Source organism: Nesoenas mayeri, assembly GCF_963082525.1.
Source record: "Nesoenas mayeri genome assembly, chromosome: 9".
NCBI classification, from domain to species: Eukaryota; Metazoa; Chordata; class Aves; order Columbiformes; family Columbidae; genus Nesoenas; species Nesoenas mayeri.
In genome coordinates, this window is record NC_137557.1 from 8,999,905 (window position 1) to 9,025,781 (window position 25,877).

A 25,877-nucleotide genomic window follows, 5' to 3' on the forward strand; every position below is an offset into this window, starting at 1 on the left:
TATCTTGCACTGAGGTGACAGGCGGGGTGGGGTTGGTGCGGTGTTGGTGGTGGGGCTAGGGCTGGCTGCCTTTTTTGCATAAGCAATAACTTTTGGCATTGGAAAAACATTTCTGATGGTGTGATTCCACCTATTTCTAGTTAGCGGCTTGTACAAGATCATTCCGTGTTTGTTTCCTCATCACCCATGCTGTAGCTCCTTTCGGTTTTGCCAGCTTTCCTTTATTCGCCACCCGAACAGAGGATTCCGAATTTACAGCTCCCGTTTCCCTCAAGGTATTTGCTAGAGCAGCTACATTACCCTCAGCATTTGTCACTGCTGGTATAACCACAGATTTTAGTGAGGCAGGCACTCCTCTCAAAAGCTGCATTTCAATACTTCTCATCACTACTACCCTGTCTGCCATAATCAGCTCATGAGTCAACCCCATCTGCTGCACTACATAAATACCCTCCTCCTTTGTACACCAATTTCTGAGAGACAACAGCAATTCAACAGGTTCGGCATATGCTGGTAAAAGTGCTGCACACAAACATTGATATAATGTAGGTGCAATAATATCTTGCCCATCAGGACATCTGATGTTTTTCGGCTGAGCATATCCTCGTTGTAGCTATCATTTGTTATAGGGCTTAATAAATCATTTTAATCTGCTAATAAATGGATAGATGCAGCTCCACTATCCTAAGCTTGCAAAATCCATGCCTGTGTTCCTTTCTCACTCTTCTGCTGAGGGATCTCTAAAAATTCCCTTAACTCCTCTGGACCGTAAGTACACAAAATCTGCCCTTCTTGCATCTGCTTGTTTCTGCTGCTGTGTTATTCTTATGGGGGGTTGTGTTCCCATTACCTCCCTGCCTTTTATGACAGGATCAAATTCAATATTGGAGTCTGAGTATTCACTCCAAATACTTGCACCCCATTCTTCAGGGGACACAATTAGTTTCCTAATCTGTAGAATATCAGGGGGATGAGGAGCCCACATAATTTCATTTTTTTTTTCCTCTAGCTTTTGTTTCTTCTCCTTTTCTTCCTGTAGCTATTTCTGCAGATGCTATTTTTTTTTTTTTTTAAGGACAATAATTTAGCAGATTTTTCTACCTTCTATTTCTTCCCTCCCATCTTGTTTTTCTCTGTTCAAGGTTATCCTCTCCTGACAAATGGCTTCTAAGGCAGGTACTTAACATTTTGCAAATAATTCCCTTTCCATCCTTTATACAGCCCCTGGCTGCCATTACCTGGTCTTCCACAGCTTTCCAATCATGCCAATTATCATGAGCCCATTTCTCTGAGAATTTAGGACTCAGACTCACCCCACACCTCCATAAATAATTAGTGATAGTGCCTGCCATCCCACTTCTGACACCAATCTGTTACGGCGGAGAGATGTAGGGTTCTGCTTGCCACAGAACAATGTTTAAATCACTCAGAGAAAAGCATGATTTAACAAAGTTCAATGGCAAGGTTCACTCTCTACTGCATGGAGGAAATAAGCCAAACGGAATCCTGCCTATCTGCCCTCCAGGGGCCTGGCATAAGGTCGCTCTGAAATCTGGATCCTAGTGCTCACAGAGCAAACTCTCAGGCATCATAGTTTGTAGAAATAAATAATTTGATGGAGTAGTATAGCAGGAGGGCTGGCTCAATCTGGGTCAACCTGTGCAGGGGTCTCAGCCAAGCATAGAAATCTCTGTATTTTTATATCCTTCTAGACTCTGACTGTTCCTCACACCATGATTCAGACAACAGCAATGTTTGAGTCTGGGGTCTTCTTCCTTCTCATTTGTTCTTTTTCTCTGGTGTTAGATGGGCCTTCGTTTTGTTTAACTGTAGATATTGTTTATCGTCCATAGTTTGGAAGGTGCTGTTTTGTCTGAATGAATCTTTTCTTCTCAGTAAAGTGCAGAACAGGCCCTATCTTGCAGGTGTCCATAATGTCGTTGTGTTAGCCCTGAAGCCATTATTTTCTCCCCATTCAATTCCATTCTTCCCAGTAAAGTATGAATTAGGCCTTATTTTGCAGATGTTCAGTGTAGTCTGTAGCCACTTTTCGTAAATATGAGCAGAACTTTACAGCACATAGCTTATTAAGTAACGTGAAGCAGATAGTATATTACAAATCACACAACTTTGTAATTCTAGATGATTCATTCTATTTAGTGCACATTTACTTAAGCTAAATGATTGATATGAAACCTAAATTTGGCTCATCCAGTGATCTACAAGCAGTAAAAACCATTGCCATACAGCCAACTTATTTAGCAGGGAGAGCTCAAAGTTGGCTCACCTAGGCTGTCATATTTATAGAATAAAGTGTTTGACTCATGGTCAAATTGCATATGGGGGAAAAGCATGCACGAGACTTCTTGCACCCACAACTTATTGATGTTCAGTGCACCCTTCTGCTTCATTGTGGGTTTCCTAAAAGGAGTTCTTGGCGTGGCTGCAGCTCAGGCCTTTACCTCCTTTGGGGTCTGTACCAAACTGGTGCTGGTTCGTCTGGGAGTGGTCGAATGCATCTGCCACAATCCTTTGGTCCCAAAGACCATCATTGTCTCTTTCAAGTAAAGAATTTACAGATGCAGCTTTAGAGATTTGTGCAAAGCTGTGAATCGGTCACCAAAATCAGGAATGGAGCTACTTCTGACTCCCTCTCTGAGCCCAGAGTGCTCCTTTCTCCCAGCATTTGCACCCACAAAACACTCAAAGTTTCATCTTCCAGTGCTGCCTCTGTCCCCTTGTCTGTTCTCCTTTCATTGACTGGAGCTTCATCTTCTTCAGGGTGAAATAGGCCCAGAATCTCAGCAATTTGAGAGTGTAAAAGGAGCTCCTTCCATTGCCTCCTCACTTCTCAGTGTCTGATTTTCCTGGCCCTGAAAACCAGGTTGTCAGCATATTTCTTAGCATCTTTCTTTACTTACCAGCTACTCGATGTAAATACAAATGAGACTGTTGCTACCTCGCAGCAAAAAGAGCGAACAAATAGCATTTGAACAACATTTTATTATTGGTGTTTGTCCAGGGTGCTAAGCAAAAGCATTTTTCAGAGGGATGGGGATATTTTCTGCTAGTTGGCTGTGTGTGCAAACGGACTCGTGCACACATGTTGCTAAATCCAGAAAAATCTGTGAACCATGCAACTTGTATTCTGGGAAAAATGCCAGTAGTCCCTTCCCTAGATCCAAGTTGTACAGTGAGTTAGAGAGAGGCACAGAGCAAAGAGAAGATGGTAGGGGAAGACATTTCTTCTGCACTGAAAAAATACGGGTAGAAGAGCTGTTTGGGTTGAGCTAAGTTTTCAGCCTATAAGAATACTACATACCTTTCTCTCCAAGTATGAGTATTCATTTCGATTGTAGCAGTGGTCAAAATCTCCCCACTCCAATTTCTCTCTCTCTCTCCCACCTTCTATGCAAACAAGAAAGCAAGTTATATAATTTGGAGCAATTTCTTTTTATTTTTTCTCTAACAGAAGCAAGTCAACTGCACCAAAGAATTACCGAGAGCGTATACCATGCACCAATGGATCCATCCAATGCAAGCAGGTAACAACAGCTGTCATGGCATATCAGGGCCATGTTTTGTCTTGCCTTTTTGCTTTTGCAGTATATTCATTCTTAGTTTTCTATGTTTTGCTTCCTGGGTATAAACTTACTGGATTGTCTTCAAATTCTTTAAAGACATGTAAATTCAGATAAAGGTTTTGCTCATGGGTAAACTAAAAATCATGATGCAGAATTCATTCCAAAGATGATGATTTGGTTTTGCAAAAGAACCATATGCTGCCCATGAATTCAAGTTTAGACAAAATGTATCAGAAAATTTCCAGGATGTTAAATGGAGCTGTCAGCAAATTTTTGTAATGACCCAGTTGCTGGGTGAGTTTAATGCAAGTTGGCACGGGATATCACTGTAAAAATTTAACAGGATCAACAAAAACAAGAGATCCCAGGTAACACAAACAGCCTTTAAAAGCTGTACAATTTGATGCAAGAAATTTTAAATAGATGTAGTGCTGTTAATCCTGCACCATGTTTTCTCTAGGCTTGGTTACATTTGCATTGTTTAACGTTTCAGGTGAAAAGATTTAAGGGTGAAAATCTTTCAGCAAAACCACCTTGGGGTAGGAGAAAACTATTCCAGTGAAATTTGAAATGCAATCACAAAAGTGTTTCAAAGCAATCCATATGTGTGTCCTTCTTACAAGGCTCTTAAAGTGAGAATTTTCAGAGCAGAAATTATAGACAAAATATGTCAACAGAAAATTATTTAGCACCGGGAAGAAAGGCCGTTTGATTAGCCACTTGTCCTAGAGTGGATTAAACCACAGGAAAAATGAAGTGCTTTTTGTCCTCACCGTGCCAACTTGCCGGAGAAAGAGAGGTGAGATGCTTCTGCTCCAAATGCTGGGTTATTATAGGATCAGGAAGAATATGGTAAGTCTTCATGAAAGAACAAAGTCCTGGGCTTTCATGAATGGAACAAAGTCCAGATTGTCCTATCAGCTATTATATAATAAGCTGAGTCCACCCTGATGCTCTGTAAGATGTGTCTCAGAGAGAAGCATGGACAGGGGAATTGCAGCACGAGGTGGTTTTCCACTGGCTGATGTGCAACTGTGGATCCGGAATTCTCAGACTGTGGAGCCTCTTCTGCAGCCTATTTTGGAATGCTGGGGGGAGGCAAGGAGAGGAAGGAAGAAGTTAGACTTTGGGATAGCCACCAGCATAGGTGTAGTCTGTGTTTATGACTGATGTGACCAAGCAGCCCTAGTTGTGAAAGACGCTATACGTAAGCCAGTGATAAGATAGTATTAGCTAAAGAGCAACCAGCTTCATCAGTGCTCTGCCAGTGGCTGGAGGCTGATTAATTACTGAGGCTTCATTGAACCAATAGACACCATCTCCTGGGTTGCTCATGTGTAACAGTGACTCTGCTGTTTATTGGGAATTGTCCAACCTGTACTGTGACGTTGGGGGGACACTCTCCTGCCCCGTATCTGTTCGATGACAAAGACTGTCTCCTTTACTTGTTTATGTACCATCACAGCGCTTGGGGCTGCAATTCCAGGAGATAAGGCAGGGCTGGGCTGACTCACGGCTGGAGCTGAAGGATCTGCAAAAGAGACTTAGAACCAGCACCCGTGCAGCTATTGGATATCCTGAAATACTGTTCAATCTATTTAAATTGTCTCTCTGTAACTTCTTCCCCAAAGTTTCAGCGTCTAATCCTAAAATGAGATGCCTTGTGCCGTTTCTCTCTCAAGGGATGACTGTTGCGTTTCAGTGCTAATGAAATTATCTCTTTGTATTGTTTTCTAATCTGTTTAAACATATGGATCTCAGACTATTGTTCTAACTGCTTAATTATCTGATTTCTTGGAAATGACTGATTCAGTCATATATCCATGGAAAAGTATCCCATACATATAGATACACACAAACATTTAGCAGTTTTGCTGCAGATTCTGTTTCAGAGAAGCTGGTGTGTCTTCTCAGTGTGTTTCTCACAGCTGTAAATCTTTAACTGTGTTAGCTGCATGTTTCACAGTTAGCCTAGCTGGGAAGGAACAGAGAAAAAAGAATAAGGAAATGTGAGTGTGCTTTGGATTTGTTCCCGTATTTATTTTGAGCCTCATTTTGTACCTGACATCAGGCTGCAAAATCACATTTTGGTTTAGTACCAGGAGGTAACAGAGACCTCGTTTAAAGTTCCATCAGAAACAGGTCAGAGGTTCAAATACAAAGCAATGAGTCCCAGGTTGTCTTGTAGTTATAAAAGGTATTCACAGATCTCTAGTATTCCAAATGTTTTGGAGTTTATAATGACACCTTGGACCTTCCCTTCCAGCAAGATAAACCCTATGAATGTTAAGACTTCATGTGTTAATTGTGAACAGCAATGTAATTGCTGACACATGTTAATAACAAGCATTTTGGGAAAGAGTATTTCAAGTGTGTAGATATGAAATATGTGGAACATTCAGTCTGCCAAGGCTAACAGTCAAACACTCAAATTAAACTACCAGACCTTTGCAAAATAATGAGGATAAGAACCATGAGAAAATCTTGTAGCGCGAATGCCCCACAACCTGGGGTAGAGGGGTCCTTCCCATTACAGATGCCAAGGCCGGTACAGTGCAAATCTGGCAAGATGTATCCCCTTGTCTGTGGTTCAGCTGTAGTTTGAGATATTCCACTTGGATTCATATTTTCAAAGAGGAGAAGAAAGAGAAGCTGGGAGATCCTGGAGCCAGTAGCATCCATATGTTCCTCTGTACATGGTATGACCTCTATGTAACCATCTAGTTTCCATTTTTCTCCTGGAGTCCAATACACTTACGCTGCAAAGGATGGAAAACTAGACTCCTCTTTTCTAGCCTGGTTTCCTACCCCTTCCTTCCAAATCTGTTGGACTTGCAAAAAGAGCTTGTGCAGACTTAACCAGTTTGTCCCTCCATTTTTCCCTTCTCCGCTCTCACTAAAGGCATCCCTTACTGCGTGGTGTGGAAAGGAAGTGGGACCTAGAACGGCTTTTTTCACCATACATGCCCACACAGATGTAGAATTCATAGTGTACACAATCTTAAAACCTGCCTTTTGTTCCTTAAGCTTCCATATCTGAGGATAAGAAAGAATGCTTAGTGCTCAGGTGTTAAGCAGGAATGTAACTGTTTTTGTATTTTTGTCCAAAGGTATAGCCGAAAGTCATCAAGTTTATATGAAAACAAATCTGAGACATCAAACGTGGAAGCATCTAACAATAAAAACAGGAATTCCAGTCCCAGCGCCAGGCAAAAGAGAGGTAGGAGTTCTGACACAGAGCTTTTTGCTTCCAAAGGGTAACGCTTTTATTTTTGCACGCTCATTTCTAGAGTTTGATGAAGATAATTTAAATGTATGTTTTTTAAATCCAGCATCAAGAAACAACAATGCTACGAAGCTGAGTGACTGTACCATGAAACTTCTTAAACACCAAAAAGTGTTACCAGTTCAGGATGTTTTAAGTCTGAGTTTTGATGCATTACAGTGTTGTTTATAGAACTGGTGTTTTTTTAAAATATAATTTTGGGGGATAGTATGTGTATTTTAGCCTTCTATATCCTGCCTAAGTATTTGGATTCATATATATTTTTAAGACTGTCAATGGACTTTGCTAACAAATTTCCTTGCTTTATGTTGAAGAGATTTTTTTTTGCCTCCTCTGTATATAGGTTCCCCTATAGAGTATAATAAATGTGTACATGGGATCACTCAAAGTCCCTCCGTTATTTGAGGCCACAAATACAGTAGATGTAGTCTGTACAATGTAGGATGAAATGAACATTAAAAAAAACCTGGATGTCATGTGACAGCAGAGGAACAGAAAATCTTTCAACACCGGTTTCTCTTTTAGGTGGTATTTTTAAATGTTAAGGCAATGACTTTTCTAATAGTGTAAAAAGAAAATTGTGAGGTCTTAAAAGAAGAGATGAATGTCGAAATCAGGCTTAAAGTGACAGCAAGCTCCTTTAGAAATACAGATGGTTAAAAAAATGTGGATTTTTTTTTCTTTGAAAAATTGGCTATTCCCCAAAAGATTTTTCGTTGCATTAAGTTTCCATTCTGGGAAGAAAGTTATGGATTCTTCATTTAAAAATCCAGTTTTATTAATTAAAACCATGTTTCAGTAAAATTTTTTTTTTAAACATAGGACTTTTTAAAAGTAATTTTTTAAAAAAATTGGAAAAGCAGCCTTCCATTTGAAATTCATAAACTCTATTAAAAAAACAAAACAAAACAGGAAAATTAGTGGTGTTTTTAAACTCGTCCAACACACACAAGAGTGTGGGAACCGGGATGACCCTGGACGCCGATTTCCATTGTTGTGCTTTCCCATGGCCGGTGCCCCCGTCTCTGCTGTGGCTCGGCTGGCTCAGCTCCGCACCCCCCGGCTGCGGGATGTGCGCGTCCCGCTGGCTCAGCCCCGCACCCCCAGGCTGCGGGATGTGCGCGTCCCACCGAAACTGCCGTTTGTGTCCCTGTGAGGCAGCGGAGCCTCCGGCTGTGACTCCGCAGAGGCTTCTTCAGACTCGTCCTAAAAATGTGCAGGGAGGTCCTGCTTTGGAAGGTGCCGAGGTGCTGCTGCTCGGCCAAAGCTGGCTCTGGTGTGCCACCTACTGACTGAAATACTCCCAATATTTAAGTAATCTCAACACGGGATATTTTGAAATCGTATTCTTTCTGTAGTACAGAGGGGAAGGACACTATTGGCAAGATATTTCGGCTTCATTATTCTTGTGGCTAAGTGCCTGTGACTGAGTTATCTACATATAAAAGAGTGTTTTCTGTGGACCTGATTGGTAGATTCACTGACTATATGGGAGCAGAGTCCTGCAGGAACCTCTGGAGACCAGCTAGCCTAACCAACCGCTTTGTTCAAAGCAGGGGCAGCTGCAGCAAGTTGCTCAGGGCCATGTCCAGTTGGATTCTGAGTATCTCCAAGGATGCAGACTCCACAAGTGCCTTGGGGACGCTATCCCAGTCTTTAACCACCTTCACAGCAAAATAAGGGTTTTTTTCATATTATTAAATGGAATTTTCCATATTTCAGTTCATGCCCATTGCCTCTCTCACCCTGTCAGTGGGCTCCACTGACAAGTGTCTGGCTTCATCTTCTTTACTTGCTCCCATCAGGAGTTTATATACATTGATAAGATCCACTTGAGCCTTTTCTTCTCCAAGCTGAACAATTCCAGCTCTCCCACTCTCTCCTTATGTCAGCTACTGCAATCCCTTAATCATCTTACTGGCCTTCCGCTGGATCCACTCAAGTGTGTCTGTGTCTCTCTTGTATGGGGGAGCTCAGGAGAGGTCAGAGCACTCTGGTTTGTCTCACTTGTGCTGAGTAGAGGGGAAGCATAATCTCCCCAGCCCTGCTGGCTAACTAACTTAGCCCAGGATGCTCTTGGCCTTCTTTGCCACAAGGATGCATTACAGGCTCATGTTCAACTTGCTGTCCATCAGGACCTAGCTCTTATTACGTTTGAAATGGTTTCCAGGCCTATTTGGTATACCTGCAGAAGGAAAGGTTTGAAATAACTCAAGTGGAGACAACATGTCTTTAGAGACCAGTCTCTTATGATTGTCTGATGCTGTGAAGCTGTGAGAACTTGTGAAATCCTAAGGAGTATGTCAGTGAAGTGGTATAACTGCAGAGTTGAAGAACTAGCTTATAAACCTTCCCCCTATACACATGCATTGTTGTACTTGCTACGTGACCCTGTGATCATCAGATACTATAGATTTTTTTCCTCTTTGCAGTCAAAGTAAATATATTTTATATACCAGTTTCTGGATTCTTTATAAGCTACAGTATTTTTACAAAGATTGTCTGGCAGTGGGAGCTGCTGCGGCAGGGAATGGCCCTTAGGCTGACACAGGCAGTTGGAAAGTCAAATGCTCCCCAGTGCACCTCTGGGCAGCCCCAAAGCTGGAACTGCCACTTGGTAGCAGTTCCTCACCAGATGCACCTGCCTGGCCCAAAGCTGGCATGAGGCCTCTGACTGGAAGGAGCTGAACCACACCGACATACTTCTGTATTGTTAAAATCTGTGCATCTCACACCCACCTGCGCATGCAGCACCTTGAATCCTGGGTTATCTTGGCTGCAAATCGGGAAGTGATGGGATGCGCTTTCCTTTGGAAGCACAGCTTGTCTGTCTATTGCTTGTCTGTCAGTGTGGAGTCACTGTCTCTTCATGTTCCCTTTGTACTTCTGGTCTTCCTTTATGCCTCTAATGATTCTCACTTGGCAGTGTATGAAATAAAGAGGAGGAGAAAGCAAGTGGATAAATCCTAAGGCACGGAAGCAAGCAGCCAGCACATGGCTTTTCTCCTGGTCTTTTGCCATAAACCTGCTGTGTGCTACCTGCCCACACAAAGAAAGGGGCAGATGCAGAATTTGGCAGGAATGCATGGATCTGGGGGAGCAGTGATCTAGGTCCATCTCTTTCCTGCAATGCAAGTAACTGATTATCTTTCAAACCCAGAGTCTCAGGACCTAGACCCGCCTGTGACTGATCTCTCTAAAGGTGATTGCCAGGCAGCATGGCTGGCTTATTCCTGTAGGAGCCTGGCATGTAAGCTTTGCTGGCATGGCACTCCTTACATCCCAGCAATTCATGAGATCAAATGCATGACTGTATGTTGGCTTTGGAGGCTGTTAGAAAGACTTCAGCAGGTAAGGCTGGCGATGGCAGACTCTTCAGCGCTAGCGCTGGGTAGCAGCAGCGGGACCGCTCACAACACTGGCTGGCTGTATGTGTCCTGCACTGCAAGGCTGCTTCTCTTGTTTTTCCTTACAACCTTGCTGTTCCAACCACAATGATGTATTTTCATAGTAAAAGGCACTAGGCCCTTTGTAATGAGCTTGCTGCTAACCTGTATTTTCCTTTGATGAGAGCTACATCCCTTCACCTGTTTTTCTTTGGTTTTGTTTTGTTGTTGTTCTCCATTAAAACTCAGTGAGCCAAACTCAACCCAGGGGCTCTGTTTGGCTCAGCTGGTTTAATCACCCTGACCTCATGTCACCTTTCTAATTGATTAGCTCTTGCTCAGGCTTGAACTGAATCAAAATTTATTTATTTACTTTAAGTTGTCATCCAGTGCTAACCTTTCCTTCCCCGTAAGCTGAACAGCTGACCCTTCCTTCCTTATTTCTCTTCCCTTTCCCTCTTTCTCCTAGTTGATGCTTCCACCAGCCTTAACCTTGAGCGCACAGCGCTTGCTAGAAAGCGATTCACATTGCAAGGTCTTTCCAACCGCAGAGCTCCACCCAAAGGTAAAATCACCCCATGCAGCATTTGGTCTCTGGCCATCTGTCTCCTGCACTCTCACAATGTTCTCTCCATCCCATAGTGCCATCCATCACTATTTCCTAAAGTGCTGCCACATCTCACCAAAATGCTCCTGTCTGACACACACATATGGCTCCTCTTCTCAAAGATGCCGTTACCAAAAATCAGTCCCACGGCAGTGTTTGCAAAGCAACCTTTGAGTTGACTGGTTGGATATTTTACTGGTGCACTGTGCAAATACATTTTATTTCCAGTCGTTTCTCTCAGGGGCCAAATGTGAACACGTTTTAAGCCATGAACCAAACTTCTTTCAGCAGCTTACTGACTTGAAGGGAAGAGTATTGTTGTCTTGTGCTACATGAGATTTTTATGTGTTAAATAGTTCATTGGTTGGACTCTTTGTTTTTTCAAATGTTGCTCAGCCACGGCCCAGTGGTTACACTGAGGAACCAGAATTCAGAGGAGCTGGGGTTTATTTCTATTTCTACTTCATTACATTATATAACACTGTAAAATGGTATGTTCTGAGTCTGTGCATAAATGGTTAGAGGACATTCAATATCCATGAGTAGAGAGCATTCCTGTGATGGCTGTACAAGGAAGAGGCTTTAAAGGAAAGAAAGAAATGTGAATAGAAATTAAACTGAATTACTATTTGCAATTACTTTCTGAAAACATAATGTAATTACTCTTTCTATTGTTATGGTGTGACTTTTCTCCTGTTTTGATTATATTTCTTCTGTCAGACAAAGGGTTAGTGTGCATCAATGGAGAGGGTGAACACCAAAGGATAAAGAAGTAAGATGAAAAAATTAAGAATTACAATGTTATAAAGCAGATGAAAATATACTAAAAGCCGGCACAACCGCAAGATTTTGGCTGCAAGGTTAAGGCTGCACTTAGTAGTAAGATCCAAGATGGACAAACCAGTTCAATATTCTGAATACAAAAAGGGAGTGGTTTTCAGATCCTGTGACTTGGGGAAATCAATTACAAAATACAGATTTCAGAAATGAAGCAATTTGGATGAGTTTGGATCTACAGTTTTAGTTTGGGCCTCCTCTGATCTTTTATCTGAATTTTGCTTGTCATGTGAAATGTCTTGCCTTTCATTTCGTCATTCTGTGTTCCAGACAGCACAGCACAGTTCAGAAGAGTTCGTACCCCCTAAGCCATAGGCACTATCAGCTCAAAGTCTTCCAGGCTCTGGTTACTTGAGGTTCCTGTGAAGCCTCTCCATTACACAATGTCTCACTTCTCCTCGTTGTGCTGTTCAGCTGCTAATCTGGTCCTGGCCAGAGGAAACCAGCTGGGAAATAGCTTGGAGGATTGCAGAGTGTGGTCATTGCTGTGGGCAGTGATGATGCAAAGCTGTGTTAGCAATGTATGGACTGGCTGTGAAGGCAGGTCAGAAGCTGTGAGGACATAATGGGGAAGTTACTGCAAGGAGCTTGTCCTGCTCTTGACCTAATTGTGTAAAGATTTGTTACTGGTCATGGCAGGAGATGGCACACTGAACTGAGCACTCTTTGGTTCAGAGCCACTGTGTCTGTTCATGTCCAGAACACTTAAAAGGGAAAGTTTATGTAATAAAATAACAAGACTAGGGGGAAAACAATATTTCCCGACACATATTGACTGTCAGTGGAGCGGGGATGCTCAAAGCATTGCTGAACTGTCTGTCTGGGCTGGATGTGATGGGGTAGAAAATGTATATAAGCACTTTAGTGTTTTAGCCAAAGAAATGCTGATGTCTGGCAGAGCAACTTTACCATGCTGCACCCCAGTGCAGAGACCCCGAGGTGGCCACATCAGAACTGGCACCGAAGTGTGTGAAAGCCCAAACTCATAGCATTCAGCATCTCCTCTCCTCAGGTCAGCATTAGTCATCCTGGTTCACAGAGCCAAGCTCAAATTCCTTTTAACTGGCACAGAGTCTCTAGGAGCTGCATGACATGGTATAAATGTAGCCCAATAGCATCGCTATGAAGTGAAATTGTCTTTTTATTTTAATAAGGGTAGTTACATTAACCTAAATGTGGAGTTAATCCTTTGTAGAGCAGTTTAAACTCTCATTTTTCTTCAGCCTTTTAGGAGGTGTGAATAAGGAGGTACTTGAATATAAGTGCTTTTATAAGTAAATTGATAAGTGCATGCATTGGCAGATAGAGGATTTACAATCTTTCTACAGTAGCAAATCTACAGTTAAAATTGCCTGAGATTTTAGGGAGCTAATACTGTTTCCTGACGTTTTGGTATAGTAAAACCTTATAGGAATCGCAGTTCAACCAGTCACGCTCATTTCTGCTCCACTGGAAACATACAGTGAATGTGACATTTACTAGGCAGAAATATGGAAAAAACGAAGTAAAGAGAAGTGTTGTGTGACTGAACATTAAAATAAGGAAATATGAAGATGAGGAATAGGAAAGAGAATTTTAAGATCCCTGGCTGGGAAATGTTCACAGTAGTATAGTTCTGCACAGGATATTCAAACCTGAAATGTAAAATCACCTGAAACTTCTTTTACTCCAGTGCTGTATGCTATTTAATAATGGGAAAAAAGAGAGAGAGAGGGAGAGAAAATAAGATAGACAGAAGATTTAAAGCCATTTCTAATACCATTTGCAACTGAGGTTGTGTCCTGGTAGAGTTAAGTGTTCATGTATCTTACTGAAACTGAAATACAAAGCATATGAGTAGCTTTACACATGTCTCAATGAAAATACTCACTTGAGTAATGTAGTGCATGTGCTTAGAGCATTTTCAGCAGAAGAGAATAAAAAGTTAATCCTAAAATATTTGTAAGCAAGCAGTGTTTTCTCCCAGGTGGCACTGCTGCCGTTGGTAGGTGCAAGAAGTATAGTGAGAGAAGGTTTTCAGGCATTCACACAGTTAACTTCTAGAAACAGCAAATGTGAACTCCAAACCATTCATGTTTGTTTTTCAGTGTATTTCAGGTCAATTGTCCCAGAACAAGCAGTTCAGTGTCTAAAATAATCCAAGTCTCATCTGTAGGCACACACCCCATTCTAACCATCCTGCTCATCTGTCTGTTTTGTAGCTGTGCTTAGACACTAGTTGGTTGCTAAAATATTAATTGGGATGTCTCCTTCCTGAAGTATTAAAATTAGTGCAATTGGAATTGCTTTAAAAATATGTTAATTTGAACTCTCCTGTGTGATTTTTACTTAGTTGAGGGATTTTTTTCCCGTCTATTGTAGTGGAGCAACCTACCTTTTATTTACCGTTTTCCAGCTGCTGCTTTGCTTTGGACATCTTTTACCCTCAGTGCTTATTAACCTCTAACCCTGCCCTGCATTGCATCTGTCTGTTCTCCCAGATCCAGAATCTAAGGAGAGAGAAGTAACCCGTCGCTTTTCCCTAGCCTCCTCCATCAGCTCCACAGTTAATGCTTCTGCTGTGACCAAAGGTACCGTCCTGCTGCTTGCTTAGCTACCCTTGTCCCTTCCTGCTGACTGACACATTTACTGCCAAATGCTGTTCACAGAGTGAGTACATCAGGCTCAGCTTTTATAAATGCAGGAGTTTCCAGCAGAAGAAGAGTCAGGACCAGCATAACCCCTGCAGAGAGGCAGGCCAAGACATTTTAAATGTATATCAAGCTGCACTGCCAGCATATATGGTGACTCTTCGCAGTTTCTCTGTAATAGGCTTCAAAGAATGGTGCTGGTTTCCATGGAAACTGGATTAATTTTTGGCTGATGTGGGGTTAGGTTTCCAACTTCTCCCTGGTTTGTATTAACTGAAATTCAATAGAAATAATTTCTCCATTTCCTTAAAGCTGTTTAGGATTTTTGCTGTCAAAAAGGAAAGAATCTCCTCATTGTGTAGCAGACATCAGATGGTAAGAAAGCCCAAAATGAAGCTGAAAATGGAGTAACAACAGATGCTAGTTTTAAGAATGTTTAGCATAATCACAGTTTTGGTTAGAAATTACAATTGCAAGGACATTTTCAGACATGTAAGGGGAGTTAAGTGCCCAGGACGCATGGAACTCTATGCAGTTCTTGTGGGAACTTATTAAAGTTTCATTTTTGAGCTGAAATTATTTTAAGAAAAAGCACTTTTATGAAATTTACTTGAAGTTATTGCACTAGTGCCTGCATTTAAACTCAAAAGCAACCCGTGCATTTGGACAAGCAGTAGGATTGCAGGCACCTTTGCCTACATGTCAGAGTTAATTTTGAAAACAGAACATACAGTCTTACACCAAATTCTGAATATATTGTCTTTTGGCAGTTCTTGGAATGGAGGAACTGATTTGCAGGTTTAAGGTTTGTGACACAATTCACAAACCAAAATAGAAGGAAAAATGGCTGAATTAATTTGTATAAAAATCTTGGCTACGTATTTGTCAGGAAGAAGGTTGCACAGTACATGATATCGCACATCCTAACTAGTTGTGATGGATATGAACCATATCCTCAGCTACAATGAAGCTGTCATGAAATGAGTGTGGTGGTGTTTATTGGCAGAGGAAGGATGATATTATTGCTACCTGTTTGTGCAAACCTCTTTAGACTATAACACAACAACATCACCATGTGGAAATGATAGGCATAGCACAGGAGGAGAGGTTCTTATAGCTTTCTGTCCTGGGCAACAGCTTCAGAAATATCAGCTACTAGGTTATGGGAGGACTGAATTATTTCCTAATATTTGTCTTCTAACCTGAGGAACAGAAAGAAGTGCATATGTAGAAAGAGAATGGGCAACCAAGGGTTGTACCTTAGTGTGGCTTATCAAAGAGAGCATGTATGATTTACTATGGAATACAAACTCTGCTACAGTTTCATATAACAAAATCCTGCCCTAGGATCCTGTCTACCACAAGACCATTGGCAATTTTTTTGAATGTTGCAAAAATTACTTTTGTAATGCTTTGAAAAGCTAGAAAACAAAATCAGTGCTTTTCAATTAAGTGTTTTATTCACAGCATCTGCTTTAAGAAAATAGTGTAGATGACAAAAGAACTGAAGCCTGAGTCTTATCTCAGCATCAGCCCCATGCAGGTCTAGCTGGGGTGTTTGCATCATCACCCTCAAGGCTTCTGCATATGGCTGTGTGCTGATCCCCACTGTGAACATCTCAGCTCCATCACATCGCCAATCCTCCACACGAGGAGTTAGGACACAGGAGAAGCCCTGGATGTGGAGCTGTGACTGGTGCTCTCCAGTTCTGTGGCGCAGAAGTGTTGGATTTTGTGGGCTCTTTCCTGCCAGTCTCGTGGGTAGAAAGCTGAGATTGAGATTGTGCCTGCATTAGTGCCATCTCCTGGACAAAGCACGAGAGAAAACAGCTGTGAAACCTGACTGGAAGCAGATACATTTACTATGCTTTCATGTTTTTTGCAAGAAGTATTCTGCTTCCTATCCACTTCACCAAAGTGTTTATCCTCACCACCTAGAATTTAGGGGTTGGTCATTATTCTGGGGGAAAGTATTAGGCAGGAAGTGCCTCCAGGTAATGGGAAAGCAAGTTTCTCCTTTAACAGTATTTACAGCCTTGTGACTCTGCAAACTTCACACAGGTCCCCTTGTTCCTGCAGTTAAAGTCAAGAGACATGAAATAAAGAGTGACCCAACTCCCCTGGGGTTTGAAGGTATGAGTATTTCCATCCTGCATGAAAACCTGTTTGGCAATCTTTTGATATTATCCACCGAATTCACATCTCATCCCTGCTGGTAGATGACACTGGAGTCTATTATGGGTTTGATGTCAGTTTATCTGTTTAACTGTGATAAACACAGCTTGTCACCCCTTTGCCTGTCCCCTGCACTCATGCTATATTTACCAACTTTCATCTAGGGATGGGCATAAATTAAAACCTGTTTTGGGAAGTAATGCTCTCGGCTGTGATCTGGATCTGGATTTTCTGCCTGGCTTCTTCACTCTGTTGGGTGCAGCAGCAGGGAGCCAAGGGGCTACTTTTCACCTTCACCTGCAGTCTGGCCGCTCGCATCCCTCTTCCCTTGTTAGTGTCTGTACCTAATAAGAGGAGCAGGAGCCGTGTGCATGAAGACTAAAGCAGAGGCTCCACTCAGCATTAATATCCATTTAAGGTGCAGTGTTTCATTTCAGCCAAGCAGGATTTCCATGTATTTGTTGCAGCAGATTAATTAATTGTTTAATAAGCAATATGAAAGTATTAAAATGGGAAGTTATTCCCCAGCCATTGGAAGATCACTAGTTTCCGTTGTCAGCTTTTCCCTTTACATGAGGATTTAGAATCATAGAATAGTTTGGATTGTAAGGGACCTTCAAAGGTCACCTAGTCCAACTCCCAATGTTTTGCCAGAGCATGTTGCTTTGTGGGGCACAAGCAGCCACATACCCTTGTTGTAGGATAGGGAGAAGAGAGATGTAAGCTGAGGAATCCTTTAATGGGATTGTGTTGCTCTGTACAAAACCTTGGTAGAAAGGGCAGGTGGCCAGGTCAGCGATGGAACTGATGACATATTGGAGTTATCTCCTTGGTTACTCCCAGTAGAAGGGGACAGTGAACAGAGAGATTGGCAGAAACAGTTTAGAGGCAGCATACAAAGCAGTGTTTTTGCTGTTTGCAGAATATTTGCTCTTGCCAGTGCCCCCAGCACTACGTTTGGAATCATCCTGGCACATAGCAGCAGAGTTTCCCGAACTGTGGTGTTTATACCTCGCTTTCCTCACTGGCAGATACTTCTGATCTCAGCATATCACGTGGCTGCAGAGACAGCGGATATTTCGAGGTGCAAGTACTATCTCTAGGATAGAGCTGAGTTGATCCTCACTGGTTAGAAACACGGTCTTACTGCAAAACATTCCTCACTCCAGGCTGAGTTTCTTTAAGTAGAAAACAATGATCGGTATCAACCCTTTACCAGAAGATAATGCTGCTATTTCTAGAGCTCTTGACTGCATTAGTAACAGAAAGTATTTGATGTACTTGGATAAAAACTTCCCCTGCAAAATTGCATTTTGTTCCTCGAGAGTGAAATAATTCATTTCTGGCTGGGAATAAGAGCCTCCCTGGTCCCTTTTCATTACTATATGCCTGGGCATCAAAACAAGATACCACCACTTACAGAATTATTTGAAATGCTGCAAGGAAAAGATATTAAAAATGTCTAAGGAAGCTGTGGTGAAATAAAACACTGCACTGTGGACCCAGCAATGGTTTTCCTTAATTAACATCAGTATTTCTGTTTGATTCATTTGGCTGTTCTCTGTCCTTCTCAGACTTACAGTTTTTCTGTGGAATGCTGCTGTCTTTTCACTCATTTGTGCTGGTCTTGTGTCTCCTCTTTGGACCCCAGTCCCCCTGTTTGTTAAAGAGACTGCTGGTTGCAGAGGTGATACAGGAATTCTCTTTGCACTGGTTGTCTGGTCTCTATTTCACCTTGAAGACACAAAATTGTACTTCCTGTCACAGATGCTTTTGAGAACACCATATTGGCCCAGACTAAATGTAATACCGGTTCCACCATGAGACCCGTACCTAGATCTGCCTCACAGACAGGTAAAGAAAATGAAAACCTTTATCATCTCAAATTAAGAGCGTAATATAAATTTATGAAAATATTTAGCCTCTTTAAGTTAAAGAGATTTTTCTCTTTTAATGAATATTATTTCTTTTGAAGGCAATAAAAGAATAAGCTGGGATCACTAGCAGATATAGAAACAATGTCCCAGATTCTGCTTTTCTGTAGGTCAGGCACACTGAAAAGGATGCTTTTAACTGATGTCAAAAAGCTCAGAATTTGATCTGTGTTATTTTATAGCTTGAATGAAGTACATAAAACTGAGCCTATTTCTTAGCCTCTGAAATTAGAATAGCAATTTGTGTGGAAGAGGAAGGCTGATGCATGTATTTGTAAGGAATCCTTGCTGTTTAGGTTTCTGTCTTGGATGCTCCATGCAAAGGACAGTAGCAAAAGATTGCAGAAGCTTTTTTATAAGTGGGAAGGGGGACGTCTTTTTCTTTGCATGTTTGTAGCCCAGCCTATGAATTTGAACTAAAATTGTTACAATAGTTTAAAGCCAAATAGCATCAATGTATTCTTGTACATTTAGACAGCTGCTGGTATTTTGCTGGTGTGATTCCACTGATACAGCCTATGGGGTTCAGTTTGATATTCTGCATGGTCTGTAACTGAAATTGTCTGTTCAGCCTCACAATTCTGTTGGCAGGGACACTCACAACCCAGCACATGAATACTGCTTCAGGGGCAAGTTTACACCTTGAAAAGTACAGATGAGCTAACAATAAATGTAGGGTTATAACTGGGGATGCTGCTCTGGTGGAGGAAGGTCACTGTCTCTGTTGTAACTGAATTGCTGTGGTTGGGGCACACAAAGCCCTGATGGAACAGGAGGGAGAGAAGGGGCTGCAGAGCTGCGTGGCCACATGTTGCACCAAGCAGTTCCTGTAGCAAGGATGTCATGCATGGGGAGGGATTAAATAAACCTGTTTCTCTGTGATCAGATCACTTTTCTGTTTACTCCATGAACTGCCTGGCTTGGGCTTAGTGCTGTCTCAGGCCAGGGTTTGTTTTGAGTCGTGAGTGCTGGGTTATGTATAATCCCACTGCATGAGCATCTGGCTCCGCGCCTTGTTGTCAGAGCGCTGCTTTGCCTTGTCGAGAGCCCACAGGCTGCAAAGAGCTCAATTCAGCGTTTGCTCAGCCCAGGTCCCTGTGAATCAGCCAATATCCAGCAGGTACAGTAAGCAGGAAGGCACAAGGTGATTTGACTGACTCTATTCAGCTTGTGTCTTTCTGGGCTGCAGGATCCCTTGGTAGATGGAAGGTCTATATCCTCCTAGCTGGCCTATAGTCATCCATGTCAGAAAAAGGACAGACATGCAGTGCAAAGGAAAGTGTAGAGCTAGATTGCCCTCTGTATGGGGGAGGCTGAGATACCTTTCCAGCATGGGAGCCTCAGGCAGGCAGGTCTTGTAAAGCTCAGCCTGAATTTCCCTCAGGACACATCCTCTAGGTGTGCCTTTGCAGGTAAAGAGATTGACTTGTGTTTGGGCTGGAAATCTCTCATTAGGTATTTTCCACTGGGCTGGGGTGGTTTTGGGTGTAAATCGTGCAACTAGGCTATTAACAGCAGTGTGCGAATGAGATCTTCTCTACCTACCACCAAAGGTCTGGTTGTCTTTGTGCCTTGTCTTTCACCTTGTCCCTTCCCTGCACTTCTAACCTGCTATAGGGTATAGTCTTGTAAGTGGTTCAGATGGTAATAACACCTCAGGGTGGATGGAGATGAGAAGTCAACCAAAATTCAATGGCTTCAGGCTTCAATTTATAGGACATAAGCTGGAAACTGAGTGAGTATGGCCTTCTGAAAATCACATCAGCAGAAGTTATAATTTGCTACAGTGCTTGCTGTGCAGGAAGATTCCTGGTCCTTGCTTTTTGTACCTCCTGAATTGAAGAGATTTAGCAATGCTAAACACTCAGGGTATTGATGGACACACATCATTGGCCACACGATCTGCCATCCCACGAATGGCAGCAAGCAGTACAGGGTTTTAGAGAGAAAATCATGGCTGCATTGTAATTTTGTGGCAAAATCAGAGAATAAGCTGTAAAAAGTTACAAGCAATTCAATAAGTGGAATAGTGGGAAATGAATCTGTGACATTTATTTTTAAGAAGTGAGTCTGAAAGAAGCTAACAATGAGTAGTTAACTCTTTTTGGTTTATCTCCTTTGAAAAGGTTGGCCCAACAGGCAAATGCCATCTCTAGACACATTTGAAGATTTCGAAGCCATCCCCTCCAGCACAGATGAACTCTCCAACTCTTCTGACTTGGAAGAAGAGACCAACCCTAACCATGTAATTCATTTTTCAAATTACTCTAAGCCCTTTCCCAGTGCAATCTCCTCTTCTGTAAAGATCAGGATTTAACCTGTGAAGTTTGGGTTCATGCCAGCCTCAAATTCATGGATCTGCGGAAAGACAGAAGATGGGAATTTGATTTAGTGTTGGGCGATTTTTCCAAGACTATTTTGTTCATTAGGATCAGGACCATAGAATGTCACCCCATACTTATAAGCTGTAGTTTTACCTGTGCAGGTAAGTTTCAAAAGTGTGGGAAAGCTCTGGGCCTTTAAAAAAGTAATTTCAGACTTCTTTAGATAACTTAACCTGGTGTTGCAAACCCAGTTTCTGTATCAGAATAATGGCTGCCTGGTTAATTCTAAAGCCTGAATGCACAGCACAGTTTTATCCTAAGTTTGGAAAATATTTAACCTGGCATGATAAAAGGAATAAAGAGTGATACAATTCCCTCCAGAAGAAGTCTCTGCTAGCATGAAATGCCTAATTCAGTTTTTAACTAATCTCACTCTGTCTTGCACAATGTTCTTTCATCAATCATGACTGCCTTTCTGATGCATTGTTTCATTCATTTTAGGGGACCAATCTTTTTCGGGTAGAAGGCAGCTTTGACAGCTGTTTCCCAGATTCTCTTACACTTGAGGATGGAGATTTAGTGCAGTTTGTGCAAGAAGGAGAAAATGGTCAATGGTAAGTACAGCAGAGAGACAGAATTTGACAGGTAGAACTGCCATAACCTCCTGGAAAAAAACAGAAAGTGTTCAGAGGAATGTCAAAGCCTCTTCAAAATCAATCCAAATCTACTCGCCACATTGATCACAGTGTGAAAGAGGCAATGGGAGGCATGAACGTACAAGTAGCTTTGGTTAATTCCACCTGGTTGGCTTTCAGCCCAAATGCTTGTGACATTAGGCTTAAGATGACAGAAGTTTGCATAAAGGAAATAAAGGGGAATATTTGGGTTTTTGATACCTTCTAGCAAAAAGGACAGCTGTCAAAGGCAGCACCATCCTGTAGGGTACATCAACAAAATCCTCATGCCTCCCATCGAGCTGCAGCAGTGAACCAGAGTGCTTTTTTAGCCCTGAAGGCTTAGGTATAAGATGTGATTGACAAAATGGAATGATTCTGGCCCCCTTGAGCTCATGTATGTTCCAGTGTATTTGTTCTCTCTTGCTAATAAGTGAGTGTTGGGAACAGACCTGGCTGGGCATTTGAATTCTCTTTCCATGGGTAATTTGGGGGAAGAAGTTCTGATCTCTTTGAAGTGCCTGTGCAGTCAGGCCCTTCACTCAGTACTGACATGCAGCTGAGATGGGAGCAGGTCCCATAAGTGGGTGGGAAGTGAACTAAAACCATGCATCCCAGATGATATTTACAGCAAGGGGGATGGACAATATGAAAGATTCAGTTTCTTCAGCTCTGAATTTGGCCCAGGGTCTCAAACAAGGCCAGCGCTTCCTTGTCACACAGCTTGTTCTGGGATACCGGGTCACCATCTGAGACTGTAGAAATGTACTGCCTTGGGTCCTCTGCTGTCAGCCTTGGTTTAGGAAATAGCTGTTCAACTTACACCTCTAAGAAACACAACCCAGGGAAAGGGAATGTAAGGAAATTCACTCACTGTTCTCTGAATTTTAGGTTAGTGAAGAAACTGGTCTCTGAGAAAAGCGACTGGGTTCCTTCCAGTATATTGCAGCCAGCAGAGGGGGACAGTAACAACATAATTAAGAACAGTAATGCAGGTAATGGAGGAAATGTATTTCTGGCTTTTTTTTTTTACATACTAAAAAAAGATGTGATAAAAAATATATGTGATAAACAGTGCACTTCCTATATCAATGTACTTGGCCTGAGTGTTCATCTGTGTTGCAGTCTCGGGTGATGTAGCTGAGCTAGCCTGAAATTTGGTGCTTTGGGTGTCAGAACTAGTTAGGCAACAGAGCTCACCTTGCCGTGGTTTAATTGTTTTCCATTTCCCAGGCAGAATTTGAATCTCCCAACAAACTCCTGTGGCTACTGGTACCTGGGCTGGCTATTTACAGGCAAGGCATGTTGTAACTGCAGGATAGCTTTCATCTTGACGCAGCATTTGGAATCAGCTCAGCATCAGGGCTGTGGTTCCGATTTAGGTTTGAAAACATTAAAATCTCATGAACCATTACTGCTTTAATCATATTTCATTGCTGACTCCAAAGGCTGGAAGAAGGGCTGCTCTGACAAGATTTCAGCCAAATCAGCACTAAAAGTCATCCTTCCTTCAGCTTTAGCTTTGACCTAACATCCAGACAGGTTGCACTGGAAAAGCTGAATCTCAGCATCTCCACAGATCAGAGGTTTAAATTTTGGGTTAATTTTTGCCCGTCCTTACATATAACTTACCAAAATGTGTCCTGCTTTTTTTCTGCTAGTGGAAGAAAACAAAATCTGTTACAGCTATTCCCTGGGGACTGCAATAGGGAGCTACCAGCATTTTCTTCTGAGTTACTGGGGTTTTTTTGGTGGTTTGCTTTTTGTTTGTGGGGTGTTTTGTTTTGTTTGGTTTGTTCTTGTGATTTGTTTGTTATAGGGGAGGAAAACCTTTTAAAAGTTAACCAGCATTCTTTGCTGTGGTTTAAAGGGAGTTTGATGACTTCTGCTTCCTTTACATCAACAGCAGGTCAATTTTATCTTAACCCTCAGTCCCTAACTGTGGCTCTCATTTCTTTTGCATTTTTAATGCTTCAAAAGAAAAAGTCACACACATGCTACAGTTAGCTACATACCAGAAGAACCTCTCTTACGTTAGTGAAGGCATCGAGAACAGTAGAATTGTGATGGTTTATTTTTTATCAAGACTGTAGATGGAAAATCCTTTAGACGTGTTGTAGTGACAATGCCCATGTCCTTCTTTTCAGACATGTACAACGACTCCTGCAGTACGGCCTCAGTTGAGTCAGACACCAAGGAGAGCGAGGTGGCCAAAAGCTTCCCAGCAGAGCAGAGGGCTGGCAGCTGAACAGCAGGATCGGCCTTCCTCAGGACCCCATCCAGCTCTTCGTTTATTTTGGGTGGACACTGGATCCAAGTTGCCTTTCTCACAAGCTCTGAGTTTCATCATTCACTAAAACTTTATCAGCATGAACAGATGAGGACTGTGCTGTCCACCTGTCAAGCTGGGAAAAGCAAACTTGAAGGGAGCATTAAACATCCAGAAAACATCAGAACCCACCTTCAGTTTTAGAGGAAAAAAATGCTTCTCGCATTGATTATCAAACTGTTTCAGAAGTCATGGCCTAAATTAGGTCCACAGCAGAGCTGAAGAGTTACTATGCACGCACCTTTTGGCAACTTTGCTTGAACATGGAGTCACTGCAGAGGGACACATGCACGGTCAGGGTTACAAGGTCTTGCTCTACCATGAGATCAACTGGAGGTTTTTCCATTTGCTTGTCTCTGGCTGTGCCTTCCCAGTCCTCCTTAATTCCAGCTGATACAACACAAACGTGCCCTTTTTGCTGATGGTCAACATCAAAAACATCCTATTTTAGTGTGGCTGTGGAAAGGAAACCTCTGACACGGACCATCAGAGAGTCTTTCCACAGCAATGACATGACTCCTTTTGCGTGACACAGTGAGTGACCTGCTGCAGACAGCATCACGTTGGGGTGATGCAAATGGCAACTCCTGGCTCTGAGGTGGAGGTGCAAGGCTTAGCAGGGAAACAAAGACGTGTGTGACAGCTACTGTGACAAAAAAACATTTTGAATTCTTTTTACAATATAAGTCATTCCTCTGCCCCCTCTGCAGTGTGTGGTTGCTGGATCACAATCCTTTGCATTTGGTGCCGAGAAGTCAATTGAATGCCATTTAATGTCATATGTTTGAGCAGACTGCATGCTTTCTGTGTGTGCTGGGCTATGGAGTAGACACGTTTCATCCCTCATTTGGAATATACTTAAGCATTGCAAATAGGCAGTGAGCATTAGATGCTCTCTTGAGTGGAAAACGTGTTGTTGTTAAATACTTCTTTCCAGGACATTTGATTAAAGGACTGTACCAAATCTCTGCCACATAGGGATCTTATAATAGAATTATAGAATCATTGGGTAGGAAAAGACCTTTAAGATCATTGAGTCCCACCATAATGTATAATATAAAGTGATTACAGATATTATTATTCCTATACAAGCCAGTAGCTCATTTAGAGCAGCTGTTAAGGTATGAAGGCATTTTGATAGTAATTGGGTCTTAAGTCCCACAAAAGCTGCTAGTATTTTAGTAAAGATAAATATTGACTAAGGTTTGCAAACAGGCAAAGATGAGCCTGGTAAAAATGACCCTAGAAGCTCAAGAGTGAGTGTTTGGCTTTCACTATTATGTTTTTTATTTGTTTAACCCTGTGACTAGTGACCCTCTATGTAAATAATAAAGGGGACAAAAGCACTAAAAATGGAGATGAAGCAAAACCAAAAAACACTCTGAGCAAAAATAACCCAAACACTCTGAATCTCTGAGTAAAAGAATAGGAGACTGTAATATTTCTGCTATTGTATTTGCAGGGACCTGAATGTTTTTCTTTGTGTCTCATTGGAGGCTGGCATTGCAAATATCTTAGTGAGTCAGGATAGCTGCGAAGTAGGTAGATAGTCCTATTCAAGAAAAAACCTTGGAGTAGCTAAAGGCTTATTCAGAATTTTTCCTGTGAAGGCTTATTGATTAGATATGAGTTGCACTGTGGTGGTTAATTCCCGTGGTTCCTCTAACCCTCAATATCTGAACCGTGATTTCAGAAGTTTTCTGTTCATGACCGAAGGACCTGAGAGTTCTGTACCTTTTGGAAGCTAATTTTGTCCTACGGAGATAAGAGCTTGTCTGTTTTGTGCTGGCCATTTATCTTAAAAATGACACGTAGGCTCTCAGGAACATGAACCCTGTTAATCTACAGTAGTGATGAACATCTTGAGGGAAGAACTGGTTCCTTTCAGACCCCTAAGGAAATATGCAGTGATGTTTTCTTGTAGTGCAATTATTTTATCCTCTCCTTAAAAGAGTTCATTTTGATTTCTTTATTACTTTCAGAAATTTTTTGCACAGCCTGGTAACAGTGCTTCTGTCTACCTCTGCCCTAAGCATAGGAGAGGAAAGGGGTAGGGAGCTTTGATTGCACATTAATAAATATCGTAAGCGCTTGTGTGTGTGTGTGAGAGA

At 42.0% G+C, this 25,877-nt stretch overlaps 1 protein-coding gene across 1 annotated transcript in view; it reads left to right on the plus strand.

The window, feature by feature from the left end:
* Positions 1-23,685, plus strand: part of MCF2L2 (MCF.2 cell line derived transforming sequence-like 2) — a gene marked incomplete at both ends in the record, with an annotated part of 134,171 nt that extends 110,486 nt beyond the window's left edge. The window contains 10 exons of the mRNA XM_080349334.1: positions 3,473-3,545; positions 6,695-6,804; positions 10,726-10,821; positions 14,181-14,270; positions 16,392-16,463; positions 18,273-18,359; positions 20,566-20,684; positions 21,265-21,377; positions 22,329-22,432; positions 23,585-23,685. Of these exons, the coding sequence (XP_080205460.1) occupies positions 3,473-3,545; positions 6,695-6,804; positions 10,726-10,821; positions 14,181-14,270; positions 16,392-16,463; positions 18,273-18,359; positions 20,566-20,684; positions 21,265-21,377; positions 22,329-22,432; positions 23,585-23,685 (965 nt within the window). The remainder of the gene's footprint in view (positions 1-3,472; positions 3,546-6,694; positions 6,805-10,725; positions 10,822-14,180; positions 14,271-16,391; positions 16,464-18,272; positions 18,360-20,565; positions 20,685-21,264; positions 21,378-22,328; positions 22,433-23,584) is intronic.
* Positions 23,686-25,877: the final 2,192 nt, after the last annotated feature.